Source organism: Chrysemys picta, chromosome 4 (assembly GCF_011386835.1).
Source record: "Chrysemys picta bellii isolate R12L10 chromosome 4, ASM1138683v2, whole genome shotgun sequence".
NCBI classification, from domain to species: Eukaryota; Metazoa; Chordata; order Testudines; family Emydidae; genus Chrysemys; species Chrysemys picta.
Genome location: NC_088794.1, coordinates 113,841,802 through 113,857,382, shown reverse-complemented (window position 1 = coordinate 113,857,382; position 15,581 = coordinate 113,841,802). Strand labels below are relative to the sequence as shown.

Genomic DNA, 15,581 nt, shown 5'->3' with positions numbered 1-15,581 from the left:
AACCATACAAACAAAATGAAATTACTTTATTCAAACTGAGTATTTCCATGGCTTCCTGCCAAAATTCAAGACGGCAGCCAATGAGGATGTCTCTCATCACATGGTCTGTTTGTCTTCTGTCATTGGTTGTCATGTGGTGTGAGCAATGCTCATAGAGGGCAGAGAACTGTGTCTGTTACAGGACTAGGATGGGCTGAAATGGCTGAGTGGATGAGGCTTCATGTTCAAACTTAGACCTTGGGAAGCACTATGCAAACAGCTAGAGGACTTGTCTTATGTGAGTGTCTCTATGGCTGGTGGGTGGAAGGAGGTGTAGGAGAGGAGAAGGAATCCTGGGGGCTCAGCAGCAGAAGCTCTGAGAGGGAATGGTGCCCCTCAGCTCGGAGCCTTACCACCAGTTCCCACAGACACGTAACTTCTCTCCTCTCCTCAGAGAGTTCTTTGGAATGTGCAGCAGGGCCTCACTGTCAACCTCATCTGGGTGTTAAAGGGATGGTGGTGTGATGAGCAGTCACTGCTGCTTCATCCCTTGCCTCGCACTCAGGAGCGGTGCACTGGGCTTCTCACCTGGTGCTCAGAGTTAATCCATCACTGCAAGTAGGAGCTGGAAAAGACACAAAGCAAAGCCTGTGAGTGACCTCAAAGGGGCATTCAGAGTGTAAAACACCACTGCACTGACCCAGTGGATGCAGGAGTAATTAGCACTAGAAATTTGGAACTCCCTGTTAGACTGCAAACCACACGAGAGCTACACACAAATGCATAGATCAATATGCTAAGCCTGTCTGAATGAGCTAACAGCTTAAAAGCTATAAATACTTCTCACCATCCCCTGGATAATAACTACCCCTTCAGCTGCTTATGACTGGCTCTCCGCCTGACCCATCTACTCCTCACAACATCCTCCCACAGCCATGCTACTGAGTCTTCTTTTTCTTCTTCAGTATATTTGGTCTCTTCCATTCTGTGTCTTTTGCTTCTTTGCTTGCTGGTCAGGAACCTCTAGCCCCCCAAAAGAAGGAGCTGAGGGGCTCGTTGCTGCAGGGGGTGAGCTCTCTGAATGAATAATTTGGGGGACGGGAAAGGATATTTTCCTTCCCACTGTTCAGAGTTTTGCCTTAAACCTATCAAAATGAGAAAATGCAGAGCTCAGGATTAAACTCCATTCTGATGTCATCTTCACTTCTTTTACTTAAAAAATTTATTTGATGTTCATTTAAAAAAAAAATCCAAGAGGCCTAGCAATGCACCATGTTTGTTTTGAATAGGTCATGTTTTTTGGTTATTCAGGTGGGCAAAGCTTTTCCTGTATATTTAGGAAATCAGTTTGCTCCTAGACTTGAACAACACTTGTTGGGAGCTGTGTTTATTAAAAATAAATGCATTTGGAACCAGAATGCCAATCATGTGCACTTGGACTGGTTACTCGTCTAGAAATCTGCATCCAGCATCCTATTGTCCCTCTGTATTCACCTGCTATATTAATGTCAGTGCAATGGAAGGGAAATGAAGTCACACAAGCCATCCATCCAACTTTGCCACTCATCCTCCTGCTCCACAGAGACTCCCTTGCCTCTCTTTTCGCATGTAACCCTGTAACACAAGTGGCCCTTCCACACACACTAATGTGAGCTCATATTTCATGAGTTCTTTGTTCCTGGATGTCTTGAAGGCTCATGCAGGGAGGGGCATTCCTAGGCATATGTGGAAATTGATGAGTCCCTTTCTTCAGGGTGGCCACTGGGCGCTACTGCAATACAAATATTAAACAATCTAAGTAAATCCATGGGGCATACCCCTTTCAGGCTGTTGCTGGTCTGTTCACCATCCTCAAATGGGTGCTGGGTGACAAAGAGGGACAGATTTCTTGTTAGCCAAAGGAACCTTAGAAATAGGCTTGGAATTAGATTGTCTCAATCCCCAGACTATGATGATTAAGTCTCTTTGCTCAAAAGATTCATGGGACTGAGTCACCATGTATAATAGACTGAATCCCCTTATCTTCCACAGAACATAAGTCTGTCTGGCTATCTATCCAGGTACTACTATGTTCTCCATGATTGTAACATCTGAGCACTTCATAAATATTAATGAATTTATCCTCAGAGCACTTCTGTGCAACAAGGAAGTTGCATCTCCATTTCACGGATAGGGCACTGAAGCACAAAGGCCATGTGATTTGCCTAAGATAACACAGTGAGTCTGTGGCAGAGCTAGGAAAACAAATCTCTTGAATTCTAGTCTTAAACACAAGACCTTGCTCCTTCCTACATGGGCTGATAACTCTAGAAACTCTTCTCTCTTGGCTCCATGCAGAGGGACTTTCCAGTCCTACAGTGTTGCCCATGCTTCCCTTGGTAACATACAGCTTGAGTCCGAAAGGAGGTAAATTGATAGACAATATATATCCTAGAGTAGATGACATTAGCAAACAGGGACAGCTGACAAATGAAGACCAACCTGGCCCCCTTCCCCACCTTTTCTGGGCACAAGTCCAATTTGGACTATGTAGGCTCAAAAAAGCAACAGCACCATGTCACAAAACCCTACCTGGGTGTGTAACACAAATGGACTGCCCACAGCTGCAACCATTTTAATGAAATCTCCCTGCATGAAAAGGCTGGTGAGCAGCCTCTAAGGTGACCAGATCACCCAAGTCAAATATCGGGACGCGGGGGGAGGGAGGGAGGGTGACGCGGGGGGGGGGGGGGGGGAGGCCCTGGAGACGCAGGGGAAGCACGGGGCCGGGGTGAATGAGAGTCCGGCCTGGCCCCGAGCAGGCAGGACTTAGTTGGGTGGTAGGGAGAGGAGGGGGCGGCCCACGGGGCCAGGCGGCGGCTGTTCTCCCCCCCTGGGCAGCGGGACTCGGGAGCAGCCGCTGCTGCAGCTCCCACTGCCGCGGGGGGGAGGAAGCGGCCGATGGCCAAGCTCGGTGGCTGCGGCTGCGGCTCTGGCGCCTGGGCCGGAACCCCCCGAGCCTGGGCCTGCTGCAGGGGCAGCAGGCCCCAGCCCCCCTGTCCCGCTCGGGTCCTGCAGGGGAACAAATGGGGCTGGGCTGCCGATGCCTCCGCCCCAGGGCCGCCGCGGGATTGCACCAGCTGGGCAGCAGCCCAGACGCGACTGGCCAGGGGCTGGGCGCAGCGTGCGCGCTGCTGGGTCCCCGCAGCAGGCCCGGGCTCGGGGGGTTCGCGGGCGCCAGAGCCACAGCCGCTGAGCTTGGCCATTGGCCGCTTCCTCCCCCCGCGGCAGTGGGAGCTGCAGCAGCGGCTGCTCCCGAGTCCCACTGCCCAGGGGGGGAGAACAGCCGCTGCCTGGCCCCGTGGGCTGCCCCCTCCTCTCCCTACCACCCAACTGAGTCCTGCCTGCTCGGGGCCAGGCCGGACTCTCACTCACCCCGGCCCTACGCTTCCCCTGCGTCTCCGGGGCCTCCCTCCAGCGCTTGTGGAGGGAGGAGGAAGGGCGAGCCTGAGGAAGAGGCGGGGATACGGGGAGGGAGCCAATGGGGGGAGGAGGGGCTGGAGTCGGGGCGGGGGGGGGGGGGAGGCGCGAGCACTTCTGGGCTCTGGAGCATTTCCTTGTTTGTCCAGTGTCCCGACCGCACATCGGTCGGGACGCGGGACAAACAAGGAAATATCGGGACAGTCCCGATAAAATCGGGACGTCTGGTCACCCTAGCAGCCTCACTAGGAAGGAGAGACAGGCTTGGGGATGCCTGTGTGACCCCTACTGTCTGCCCCATGCCACAGAGAAGACAGAGATTTACCTTCCCATCCAACACCACTACAAAGTCCTTGTGCTCTGGATAAACCCAGATCTGTTTCCCCTTATTCACCCCCTCTGGCACTTCGAGTGCAGTAGGTGAGGGCCTGCAAGGATTCTAAAAATTAATACTGGCCACTCCAGGCTGGTATTAAACTCCCAAGGTTATAGCTTTTCTCTGACCTTGGATGGTCAGAGATGCTGCCACCACCACCTTTTAGAACCCAGAAAGGCGCACTTGGGAATTCCTTCCTGTCAGCTACCATCAAGCTCTTTCACACACACACCCCCTCTGGGGAAGAGCTGAGAAAGAAAACAAAGGAAACCTGCTGTTGCCAACAGCTAATTAAATAACATATGCACAAACCTCTTAGGACACAAAAACCCAATCCTGTTCTTAAAAAAGATAAGTTTTATTAAAAACAAAAAGAAAGAAAATACATCTGGAACTTAGTCTTTTCGCTAGGTCTTAAAAAACAATTACAAAAATTAAGCATCAAGATAGCTCTCTTGAGGTTCAGCTTAAAGGTTACAAGCAAAACAAAAGCATTTGGGGGTTAGCACAGAGGAGTCCACATGCCAATAAGCAATAAAAGAAAATACAGGTCTGTCGCATCTTAGGTGCATTTAACATGTGCGATTTCAGCTTTATGCGGTCGGCAAAAACAAAACAAAACAAAAAGAGAAAAATAACAATTTAAATACTGTTTCTGTAGTGTGGGCGATTCCGCCCGCCATTACACTCAATGTAATTTTGACTATACGTGATTTTCGCTTTAGGCACTGACTGCAGAACGTAACCCCAGCGTAAGATGAGACAGACCTGTAACCCCAATTGCATCTTCCTAGACATTCCTGATCTACCTACATATCTGGGGTTCATGAGTAGTTCTAGGTATGATTTGATGATTTTTCATACCTGGTTTAAAGCTTTTTACAGCATAGTTTCAGTCCTGTCCCTACTTAGTCCCCTCTCTCCAGAGAACAGCAACAGACAGAGAAAGGGGAAGTTTTTCCCCAATTTTAAAAAGTTCTACACCTCCCATTGGCTCTTTTGGTCAGGTGCCCATTCCCTTCTTTTTACCTATGGGCTTTTTTTAACCCTTTACAGGTAAAGCAAGTAGAGAACAGCTACTAACAGGGATTTTATAGTTAACTGGCTAGCTGGGTGTCCATAAAAGGGAGCCCCCCCCCCCCCCGCGCTTCATTTATCACAACTACAAAATTCTTGTGCTCTGTATAAACCCAGATCTGTTTCCCCTTATTCATCTCCCCACTCCCCAGGTTGTTTGCTGTAGTTGCTTTTCCCTGCTCTGGCTCTGTCCTTCCCCGCATTCAATTTCCATGAGTCTTGCCAAACTCTCAATCTATTCACCCTAATTTTTTGGCCTATATTTCTCTCCTGCAAACCAAGAGTAAATTAATGCCACAAAAAGACATCCAGTGGAGGGGCAGAGTCAATTCCTGTATTGATAGCAAGGTACCAAAGGACCACGTACAATACAGTAGAAGTAAGAGAAGGTTACTCACCCTGTGCAGTAACTGAGGTTCTTTGAGATGGTTGTCCCTGTGGGCACTCCACTTTAGGTGATTCTCTGCTCCTGCACTTGTAATTGTAGATTTTTAGTAACAGTGCCTGGTTGGGTCACACATGCATGGTCTTCATCTTGCACCGCCTCAGACAGTTATGTAGCGCTGTGTGACCAACCCTCCCTGGATTCCTTCTCTACTGCAGAGCCTCTAGTGCGAAAAAACTCCAAAGTAGAGGGGAGGAAGGAGAGTAGTGAAGCACCTACAGGAACAAGCATCTCGAAGAACCTCAGTTACTGCACAAGATGAGTAATCTTCTCTTCTTCATTGAGGAGTGTCCCTGTGGGTGCTCCACTTTAGGTGACTGTACAGCAGTGCCCCTCTGTGGAAGGGAGGGGCTTTGGAGTTGCATGGCAGTTGATAAAACCGTAAGTCCAAGTACAGCATCTGATGCCAAGTGTTGCTCTATGGCATAATGTTGTGTGAACGTATGGACTGTTGCCCAGGTAGCCGCTTTGCAGATGTCCATTATAGGCACATTATTGAGGAAGGCTATTGATGTTGACAGTGCTCTGATAGAATGAGTGTGGGTCCCTGGTTGGGGTTGTATCTGATGATGGCAATAGCAAAAGTCAATGCAGCCGGGGATCCATTTTGACAGCCTTTGTTTGGGTCTGGTATCTCCCTTAGATCGTTCTTTGATGGAAGAAATAACTTTGGTGACTTTCTGAAAGACTTTGTCCTCTCAGTGTAAAAAGCTAGTGCCCTATGGGTGTCTAGGGTGTGAAGCGTTGCTTCTTGTTTGTTCCCATGAATTTTGGGGGGAAACGATGGGAGATGAATGGGATGAGTCAAATGACCAATTAAACTATTTTAGATAGAAACTTGGGGTGTGGTCATAGGGTAACTTTATTTTTGAAAAATATTGTGTATGGGGGATGTGCCATGAAGCCCTCCAGTTCTCCTACTCGTTGGGTGGATGTGATAGTGACAAGGAAGGCCGCCTTCATCAAGAGGTAGAGAAGTGAGCATGTTGCTAATGGTTCAAAAGGGGGCCCCATAAGGCATTGCAGCACCAGACTGAGGTCCCATGATGGAGTGGGGGCTCGTATTTCTGCATAGAGGTTACAAAGACCCTAGAGAGAATGTTTAATGGTAGGGTGGGCGAACAATGAGAACTCGTCCACTTTGTGGTGGAATGCCGTGACTGCCCAAGGTGTACTCTGATGGAGTTCATCGAGAAACCCAATTTCTTGAGTTCCACTATGTAATCCAATACCACTGTTAAAGGAGAGGTAGTTGCCATTGTTTATCTATACTGCCATCATATATAGAATCTCTTCCATTTGTGAAGGTAGATATACTACGTAGTAGACCTTCTGCTGTTTAAAAGAATGTCCCTTATCTCCTCCTAACAGTCATTTCATTGTCTTGGAACCATGGAGTAGCCATGCCTTCAGGTGGAGTCTTGCTAGGTTCGGATGGTAGACCCAGCCCACACCAGAGACAGGACATAAGGTAGAAGTGGAAGAGTGTGTGGTGGCACACAGCCATCTTCAGGAGGTAAGGAAACCATGTTTGCCTTGGCCACATGGAGGCTATCAAGATGACTTTGGAGTTGTTGGTTCTTATCTTGTGTATGATCCTGGCTAGGAGAGAGGTTGGAGGGAAAGCATATAGTAGATGTGTATCCCATTTGAGGAGAAAAGCATCACCGAGAGATCATGGTCTCAGTCCCGCTCTGGAGCAGAAGTAAGGGCACTTGGCTGGTTTGTCGCAAAGAGATCTATAGTTGGGAACCCCTAGCATCTGAATATATTCTGAAGTACCCTGGTGTTCATTTCCCACTCATGGTCCTGGGAAAATTTTCTGCTCAGTGCATCTGCTGTGGTGTTTTGGCATCCTGGTAGGTAAGAGGTTGAGATGTCGATGTAGCAGATGCACCAATTCCATAGTTGCATCGCTTCTGTGCACAGGGAGTGTGACTGTGCCCCTCCTTGGTGTTTTATAAAAAACATACAAGTAGCATTGTCTGTCAGCACTTTTATAGCCTTGTCCTTGATCAAAGGTAGGAGGTGTGAACATATATTGTGGACTGCAGATGAATTCCAGTCTCTGCATGGATGTGAACGTTGATTTTTGTTTGTTTATCTGTAGACTCAGCTGTGTCTTTTGACTGAGCTACTGTCTTTTGGATAGTCCCATCATTGAAATATGGATTGTGAGACTCTGTTGTTCAGTTCCCATTCGTGATACTGGGAAAATTGCTCAATATGTCTACTGTCGTGTTCTGGTAACTGGGGAGGTAGGATGCTGAAATGTGTATGTTGTGGTTTATGCATCAGTTCCAAAACTTTATGGCCTTTGTGCATAGGGAGTGAGAGCGGGATCCTCCCTGTCAATTTATATAGAACATGCAAGTGATGTTTTCGGTCATCATGTGTAGTGTTTCGTTCTTTATCAATGGGAGGAAGTGAAGACAGGCGTTGTGAACCGCGCATAGTTTGAGGAGGTTGATGTGTAATTGAGTCTGCATAGAAGACCATCTCCCTTGAATTGTATGCTGATCCAGGTGGGCGCCCCAGCCAATCAAGGCATATGTTGTAATTAGACTGGATGCTGGATCCTGGTGAAAGAGGACCCCTGTACATACATTGTCTGGTTGTGTCCACCAGTGTAGGAATTCCTTGATTTTTGGTGGCATTGTGAGGCTCCTGTTCAAGCTGTGTTTGTTTGGTACATACACAGAATGTAATCAGCCTTGTAGTGCAGTCGTGCGTGTCCTACAACGAAAGTGGTGGCCACCATATGACTCAATAGCTCGAAGCAGGTATGTTACAATATCTGTGGCCTGTTCATGACTACTGAGATAAGGTTGGTCAGTGTCATGAATCTGTTAATCGGTAATGATGCCCTAGGGCTCTGATGAAGTCCAGTTGTTGTACCGGAAATAGGATTGATTTTTGTTCATTTATCTGTAACCCTAATGATGTTGATTGTTTCTGATCAAGTGGGGCCTTTGAGTAGGCAGTCGTCCAGATATGGAAATATTATAATCCCTTGTTTGCGCAAATGTGTTGCCACTACCACAAGGGTTTGAGAAGATTCTCGGTGCAATGGAAAGGCCAAATGGTAGAACTCTGTATTGGTAGTGATCACTTCCCACTGTGAACCGGAAGAACCTTCTGGGAGCAGGATGTATGGTGATGTGGAAGTAGGTGTAGGGTTGAGAACCAGTCCCCCCTTTCCAGTGCTGGTATTACTGTGGTCATTGTGACCACCTTGAATCTGGGGGCTCGTACAAACTTGTTGAACTTTCTGAGATCTAGAATGGGTCTCCATCCTCTGTTTTTCTTCTGGGTTAAGAAGTAATAGGAGTAGAATCCCCTCCCCTTGTGTTGTGTAGGAACTAGTTCCACGGCACCTAACTGTAGAAGATGGTTTACTTTTTGTTGTAGTAGATGCTCATGAGAAAGGTCCCTGAAGAGGGACGGGGAGGGCAGTAAGGTGTGTGGGCAGGAGGTGAAAGGGATAGCATAGCCTGATCTTATGATCTCTAAAACCCATTGGTTCATAGTGACTGATGCCCAGACATGGTAAAAAAGGAGTAATCGGTGGCCAAAGACCTGGTTAGTATTCGCGCTGTCAAGTGAGGGAGAGCATTCAGACCCTCAACCAAATTTTTAAAATTGCTGCTTGACTGATGTGGATTATGACGTAGAGGACTGGGTTTGAAATGCTCTATGTCTCTGTGACCTTTGTCTGTGCCTTTAGGGGCCGTAAAATCGTTGCTGTTTGTGTGGGAACAAGGTGTCTCTGCTGCGTTGATATGGCTGGTAACGTCTCCGTTTCATCACAGGTGTATATATCCCGAGTGTATGGAGAGTCACTTGGGAATCTTTCATCAAGGGGAGGATCTCGTTGGTTTTGGCAGAGAAAAGTTTTTCTCTGTAGAATGGAAGATCTTCCACTTTTACTTAAGAACATAACATAAGAACGGCCAGACTGGGTCAGACCAAAGGTCCATCTAGCCCAGTATCCTGTCTTCCAACAGTGGCCAATGCCAGGTGCTTCAGAAGGAATGAACAGAACAGGTAATCATCAAGTGATCCATCTCCTGTCACCCATTCCCAGCTTCTGGCAAACAGAGACTAGGGACACCATCCCTACCAATCCTGGCTAATACCACTGATGGACCTATCCTCCATGAATTTGTCTATTTGGACATCTTTCAGAATTCCTGAGGATTGCAGCCATGATGCCCTGCACATTACCACGCCTTGACCTCTCCCTGTGTGGACTGGGAGGCTTAGGACACTGTTGGCAATACTGGATCCCCGTAAGGCCACTGTGGTGGAAATGGCATAAGTGGCGGCATCCATACCATCCTTGAGTTTCAGGTCTGGAGTGGTATTCCGGTGGACCTGGTCTGGTAGCTGTGTGGATAGGCAAGGAGTGATGGAAGGAGTAGATTTCCCCTTCATCATCATCATCCTCGTCGCTGGATAAAGGAGGAGCTGATCTGGGTGGTGTGATATGTTGGCACAGTACCATATGTGATGGCGTAAGGTCGGTGCCGAGGAGACCAGAACTTTATGGCAGAGAAACTGCTGCAGTACCAAGAATATCAGTACCGAGGAGGATGTTGTTGGCAATACCAATGCCTTTACCGCAGTTGTCAGTGCCGGGCATAGACTATAGTGCCGCATGTTTGAGCGGCTCCGGCAATACCAAGGTAGGGAAGGTAGGTTTCCCTTTTTGCCTTTTTCCGAGCCAACCCGTTTAGGATCTTTTGCTTGCGTAATAGCCATGGTACCAGATGGTCCTGCTACTTCCAAGGTGGATGGCTCTCGGTGCAGTTGGTACTGACGTGGTCTGACAGGTCGGGAAATCTCTCTTTTTGGCAGGTTCTCGTGATAGTGACGTGAGAGCCCGTTTCTTTGTTGCCTTTTGGGGGGAGGTGCTCCTTCCTCTGAGAGGGCAGTGGGGAACCTCTTTCCAACACTGTCATTGGAGATTGTTGTCCAAGAGGAGTCTGTGATCCAGGACTGGATGCCGGGCACAGAGACTTCTCCATCATGATGAGTTTTAACTGTAGGTCTCTTGCCTTCCTGGCATAGGCTTTTAAATCGTGGCAGTGGGAGCACTTTTGTGAAATCCGTGTCTCACCAAGAGAGCGGACACACTGTGAATGCCTGTCCAAGACCGTGATTGACAGCCAGCAAGTAAGATAACATTTAAACCCCAGGGAACTGACCAGGCCGCTTAGAATAGGGTTTCTCCCGGGAGGGAGGGTAACTATACTATGCTAAAGGGTATACTAATAACTAGAACTAAAACTCCTAAGATAAGAATCTTTTGTTAAGAAAAGAAAAATAAATGGGGAAGAGGTAGAGTAGTTAACTATGAACTAACTAATTAACTGGGTTATGAACTGGTACCCTAAAGTTAGAACTCGACTAAAGAGAAAGTTCAGAGGCGCTGCCAAGTACTCCATCTCAAGCTGAGGGCAGCAGAGAAGGAACGGAGGGCGCAGGGATTTGGTCGCACAATGCTATGTAACCGCCAGAAGTGGTGCGAGATGGGGAAAGTGCATGTGTGACCCAACCAGGTACTTCTACCAAAAATCTCCGATTACAAGCACAGGGGCAGGAGCAGAGGAAGCTCCCTAAAAGGAGGGAGGCAGTGGTGCCCGAACTGTGGCCCTGCTCCCCATGCCATCCCTTCCCCTGAGGCCCACCCCTATGCTGCCACTTCTCTCTGAGCCCCTGCCCTCGTGCCACCCATTCCCCAAGGCCCCACCCCTGTGCTGCCTCTTCCCCCGAGGCCCTGCTTACGCGCTGCCTCTTCTTCCCAAGACCCCGCCCCCCGCTCGCTCCTCTCCACTCCCCTCCCCCTCACAACTGGTAAAAAGTGCCCTCCCACTTTTAAAAATGATGGGGCCATGGTCTCCAACCTCCCCCTGTTGTGGCGCTCCTGCACAGGGGCGCAGATTCACCTAAAGTGGAGCACTTACAGGGACACTCCTCAAAGAAGAACCGGGGAATCATATGAGTTCTCCAAATCTTTGTACGATTGATCCTGAAGGGCATTTCCAAAAAGGTGAGATCCTGGGTAGGGTCCCCACCACCTCAATACTGAGAACTGACAGAGCTCAGTCAGCTGCAGGGCAATCCTCCCCCCCACCAGCCCCCACACCATTCTTATTCTGAAGGCTCAAACAAGAGGTCACTACCTCTCCGGCTTACGAGTTTTCTTCTAGGCTCCTTCAGTTCAGGCTAAGTTCCAAGTCAGCTTTAAAGAGGAGACCTGATTTAAGAGACCATCCCCTCCTCCCTCTCCTATTTCCCCAGCCCCACGTCTGCTTTCAGAAGACCTGAAATGCTCCCCAGGCTTGGACTGGCCTCTCATTAGCATTCAACCAGGAGATAACAGGAAACAGCTTCTTCCTCTCATAAAACAAAGGCACGAGAGGTGCAAGAGGCAGACCATTCTCACGAGTTTAGGAATAAGTGTATTTTTGTTTCATTAGACGTGAGCACAGCCCCTTAGATCTAGCCAAGAGGTGACGGCTGAGTTTGACATTATTCTGTTAACATTGTCTGAGGAGGGCTTAGAAAAATGCTGCCTTCAGAAAGGAGCTTTAGATTATGTTGGGATTAATGAGAGTTCCCCATACGACTCAGATTGGTGGATAAACACAGAAACAATTGTAATCATGCACCGCTGTTAGTTTTAGAGCTCCAAGTTCATTGTGAAGCTATTGTAATGTACATGGCTAGGGCCTCTGATGTCTGCTTACACAGAGTCACTCTGCCCTCCTTCTCCATGCAACAATGTGAAATAGACTAAGAGAAAAGGTGTTATACTACCACCTCACTCTCTTCTGGTCCCTCTGCACTGGTATGAGGGGCTCAGTCTCTGCACTGCTCTGGGCCAATAATCCCACAACTACTGTACCAGGATTAACGGTGACTCTGGCTCTCCAGCTGCCATCTTTTCATGCCTGTGGGAGTCAGCTGCTGCTCTATGGCCCTGAGATTGTAGGAAGGGGACTGAGGGGAGGGAGGGGCCCTGGATAGCTTTGGGATGCTTCAAAGGACAATGGTTTTAGGAGGATATTTCTTGGAACAGATGTGAAACCAAATACTTGCCATCACAGCAGTCCTCCATCTACTCAAAAAGGGAAATGTAACAGTGGGAAACAACGTAATCACCTCCCTTCACCACATCAAGCCCTGCTTCTTTCCAAATTCCTATGATACAGGGCAGATCATGTTTCCTGCTAATCCTCCTTTGGCAGCGCTGTAGGAAGGGAGCACTATGGGCAGGGCAGAAAGAGGTGCTCACAGAATGTCATAACCATTGGTGGCACAGGCTGTGCGCAGGTTGGAGGGTTCTGCTGGGGAAGCTTTGGTCTATGTGGAAGATGCTGGGGTTCTGACCACTGCTCCCTTTAAGCAGTCCAATAAGTTTATCAGATAGCTAGCCTGTTCTGAAAGGATTTATGGGGATGTGCTCGCATTACTATATTCCTGTGCTAGGGTTAGTGGTGAGGTGTCATCAGAAGCAGTTCGCTGGTGCCATGAGGTATTTCACACCCTGAGCAGCCAGGCCAGTCTGAAGCAGAGATCACTCGAGGTGCTCATTTGAAGTTACTTTTCAAAGTCAAGACCACATGTGCAGTCAGTCACAGAAACAAGAGAGAGCCAGAAGGGTGGCAATGAAGAGTGGAATTAACGGGATTAGTTGTATGGAGGAGAGGAATCAGCGACAGTGTGTGGAAACCCGAGTGAGTCCTATTCCCAGCTGCTACTGCTGAAGGATTTGGACAGATTCAGCTGGTCTCACCACATTGACTGTAACTGTAGCCAAGGTTCCCCGGGGGCTGTGTTATCAACATAAAAATAAATACATTGGTGTTCAACAACCCACCGCCTCCTCAGGCTGCAGAGAAGCCTGAAAGAAGCTGAGGGATTCTGGACAAGGGCAGCAGCTGGGAATCCCACCTTACTGCAGCAAATGCCCAAGTGACTGATACAGGCTGTGCACACTGTCCCGATTTTTAGCTGTTTGTCCCGTGTCCCGACCAATATTTCGCTCCGCCGGCTTTTTTTTTTTTTATTTACTCTGCCAGCAGCACTTGGCTTTATTTTTTCCTTTTTTTTTCTTCTCCGCCAGCAGCACTTGGCTTTTTTTTTTTTGCTCCACCAGTGGACGCCTCCCGCCCCCCCCACATGTGTCCCAATATTTTCTTCCTCTCATCTGGTCACCCTAGTGCACACTAGCCTCACCATTTATGCTACATTTCCTATCCTTGTCCTCTATGGTCCCAAGGAACTGGGACCCACTACCTAGTGATACAAGAATCTCCCACCTCCAGGACAGTTTCTGTATCTATACCTGGGCACATAATGTGAAATAATTTTTAAATTAATCTGCATCTGTTTTGTTCACACCCTTTTTGTATTTGTCTGAAAGCTTTTCACTAGCACAAATGCTAGTGTAAAGTGAATTTTAAGCTTGCACATTTGAATACCTGAGGAAAGCAATTTTTAAACTAATTTTCCCTGAATATGCACACAAGAAACTGGATGATAAGGTGACACTTAACCAATCAGGGAGCAGATAAAGTGCCATGTGTGACTTATGTGGCCAACCCCTACTAAGCAACTCAACTCCAATTTCATATTGCTCAGTGGTTTGAGCATTGGCCTGCTAAACCCAGGGTTGTGAATTCAATCCTTGAGAGTGCCACTTAGGGATCTGGGGCAAAATCAGTACTTGGTCCTGCTAGTGAAGGCAGGGGGCTGGACTCGATGAGTCGGGGTCCCTTCCATTTCTATGAGATAGGTATATCTCCATATATTAAGCCATAAATGAAATTCATGGGAAATGTCATCAAATAATTCTGGATAATAAAAAAAAAACCTGAGAAAATCACCATCTGCATATTGATTTTCTGCAAACTGAAAAATTCTGGGGCTGAGCTAGACTGATCACTGACTCTGAAGAATCAAACAACAATAGTCACTAAATGTTCCTTCTCTCACAACCAGCCAGCAAGAAGACTCCATCCACTCTTCTAAAACACTTGGCCATAGTGATTCACGCATTCATCACCTTCAGGCTAGACAGCTGTACTTTTCTCTTCCTCAACCTAAAGAAGAAATTTATGAAGAAACTACTGATAATGTACTGGATAGCAGTCTGTCTCCTAAATGGATTAGGCCCAAGACAGCATATCATGCCAGTACTCCTCAACCAGCATTAGCTCCCCGTGCACTTAGGGATCCAATTCAAAGCCCTCAGCGAGATGGGTGCATTTTATCTCAAAGACTGACTGTCCTTCAGGAGTCCCCTCCCATGCAGCTGGATACCTCTGGGGCACAGATATTCACAGCTGGAGCCAGATGATTTTCTATAGTAGATAGATAATTAACACCATTGGACAACCTTCTGGTAGAATTATCTAAGCCCAGATACAGATGTGAGTCACAGAAGGCAGAGTTTTCTCCTCAGCTGGCCTGAGACCCTGGGGCACCCTCCCAAAGGAGATCAGGAAGAGTCCTTCCCTTTCAGCTTCAGGCTGCACTGTAACACTCACTTCTTCCCTACAGCATTTCCCAAAGAACCAGAATCAAAGGAAACTAGACTATATGTCAGAGCCCAAGTTTTAACCTAGACCAGGGGAAAGAAGTGACATTTGTGCCTGAATCAGGAGCCATGAGTACCCCTAAAGTAGGACAGAAAACCAACTACTCTTTACTTCTCCCAACCCAGCTGTTCTCAATGTAGTTTTAATTCCCTCTTGGCAGCCACTTCTTGCTAACATCACCAATCTAAGAGTTAGCAGAATAATACTCTGTGGTTATTAACCAGCCTGACTGATAAATGTGCAACTTCTGTCAGAATTGGAGCTGGACATACCTCTGCTCTGGTTTTATACAACACTGAGTTTTGTTTGTAACTCTTAGTATTATTATTGTGTTATATAAATTTATGTCAAGACACTCAAAGCCCTAGATGGGTGTTCTTTGGTTTGGAGCTTTTACAATAAAAATAAGTCAAATAAAACTCTCTTTCTCAGACACTCTCAGGTTGGGGGGCAGCAGGACAGAAACATGAGGAGAAGAGATGAAGGGGAAACCACCAACATCCCATTGGGATAGAAATGGATCATGGGTGACTCCCATTTGACCCCTAAAACCGATCAGCTTAGTAGGTGTCCCTGCAGCATCCCCTCCACCAGGCATACACTGAGCATCATGTTGAAATGAAGGGTAAATTGC

General features: G+C 47.7%; 1 protein-coding gene across 16 annotated transcripts in view; it reads right to left on the bottom strand.

Moving 5' to 3' along the window:
* TTLL5 (tubulin tyrosine ligase like 5) overlaps positions 1-15,581 on the bottom strand; it is a 222,163-nt gene that overhangs the window by 10,400 nt on the left and 196,182 nt on the right. For 14 of the 16 annotated variants that reach the window (XR_010601105.1, XR_010601106.1, XR_010601107.1 and 11 more), the window contains one exon: positions 1-604. Coding sequence is in view for 7 of the 16 variants with exons in the window: in XM_005301618.4 (XP_005301675.1) it covers positions 564-604 (41 nt within the window). In the remaining 9 variants the exon portion in view is untranslated. The remainder of the gene's footprint in view (positions 605-15,581) is intronic. The other 2 variants (XR_010601104.1, XR_006176465.2) reach the window with 2 other exon arrangements.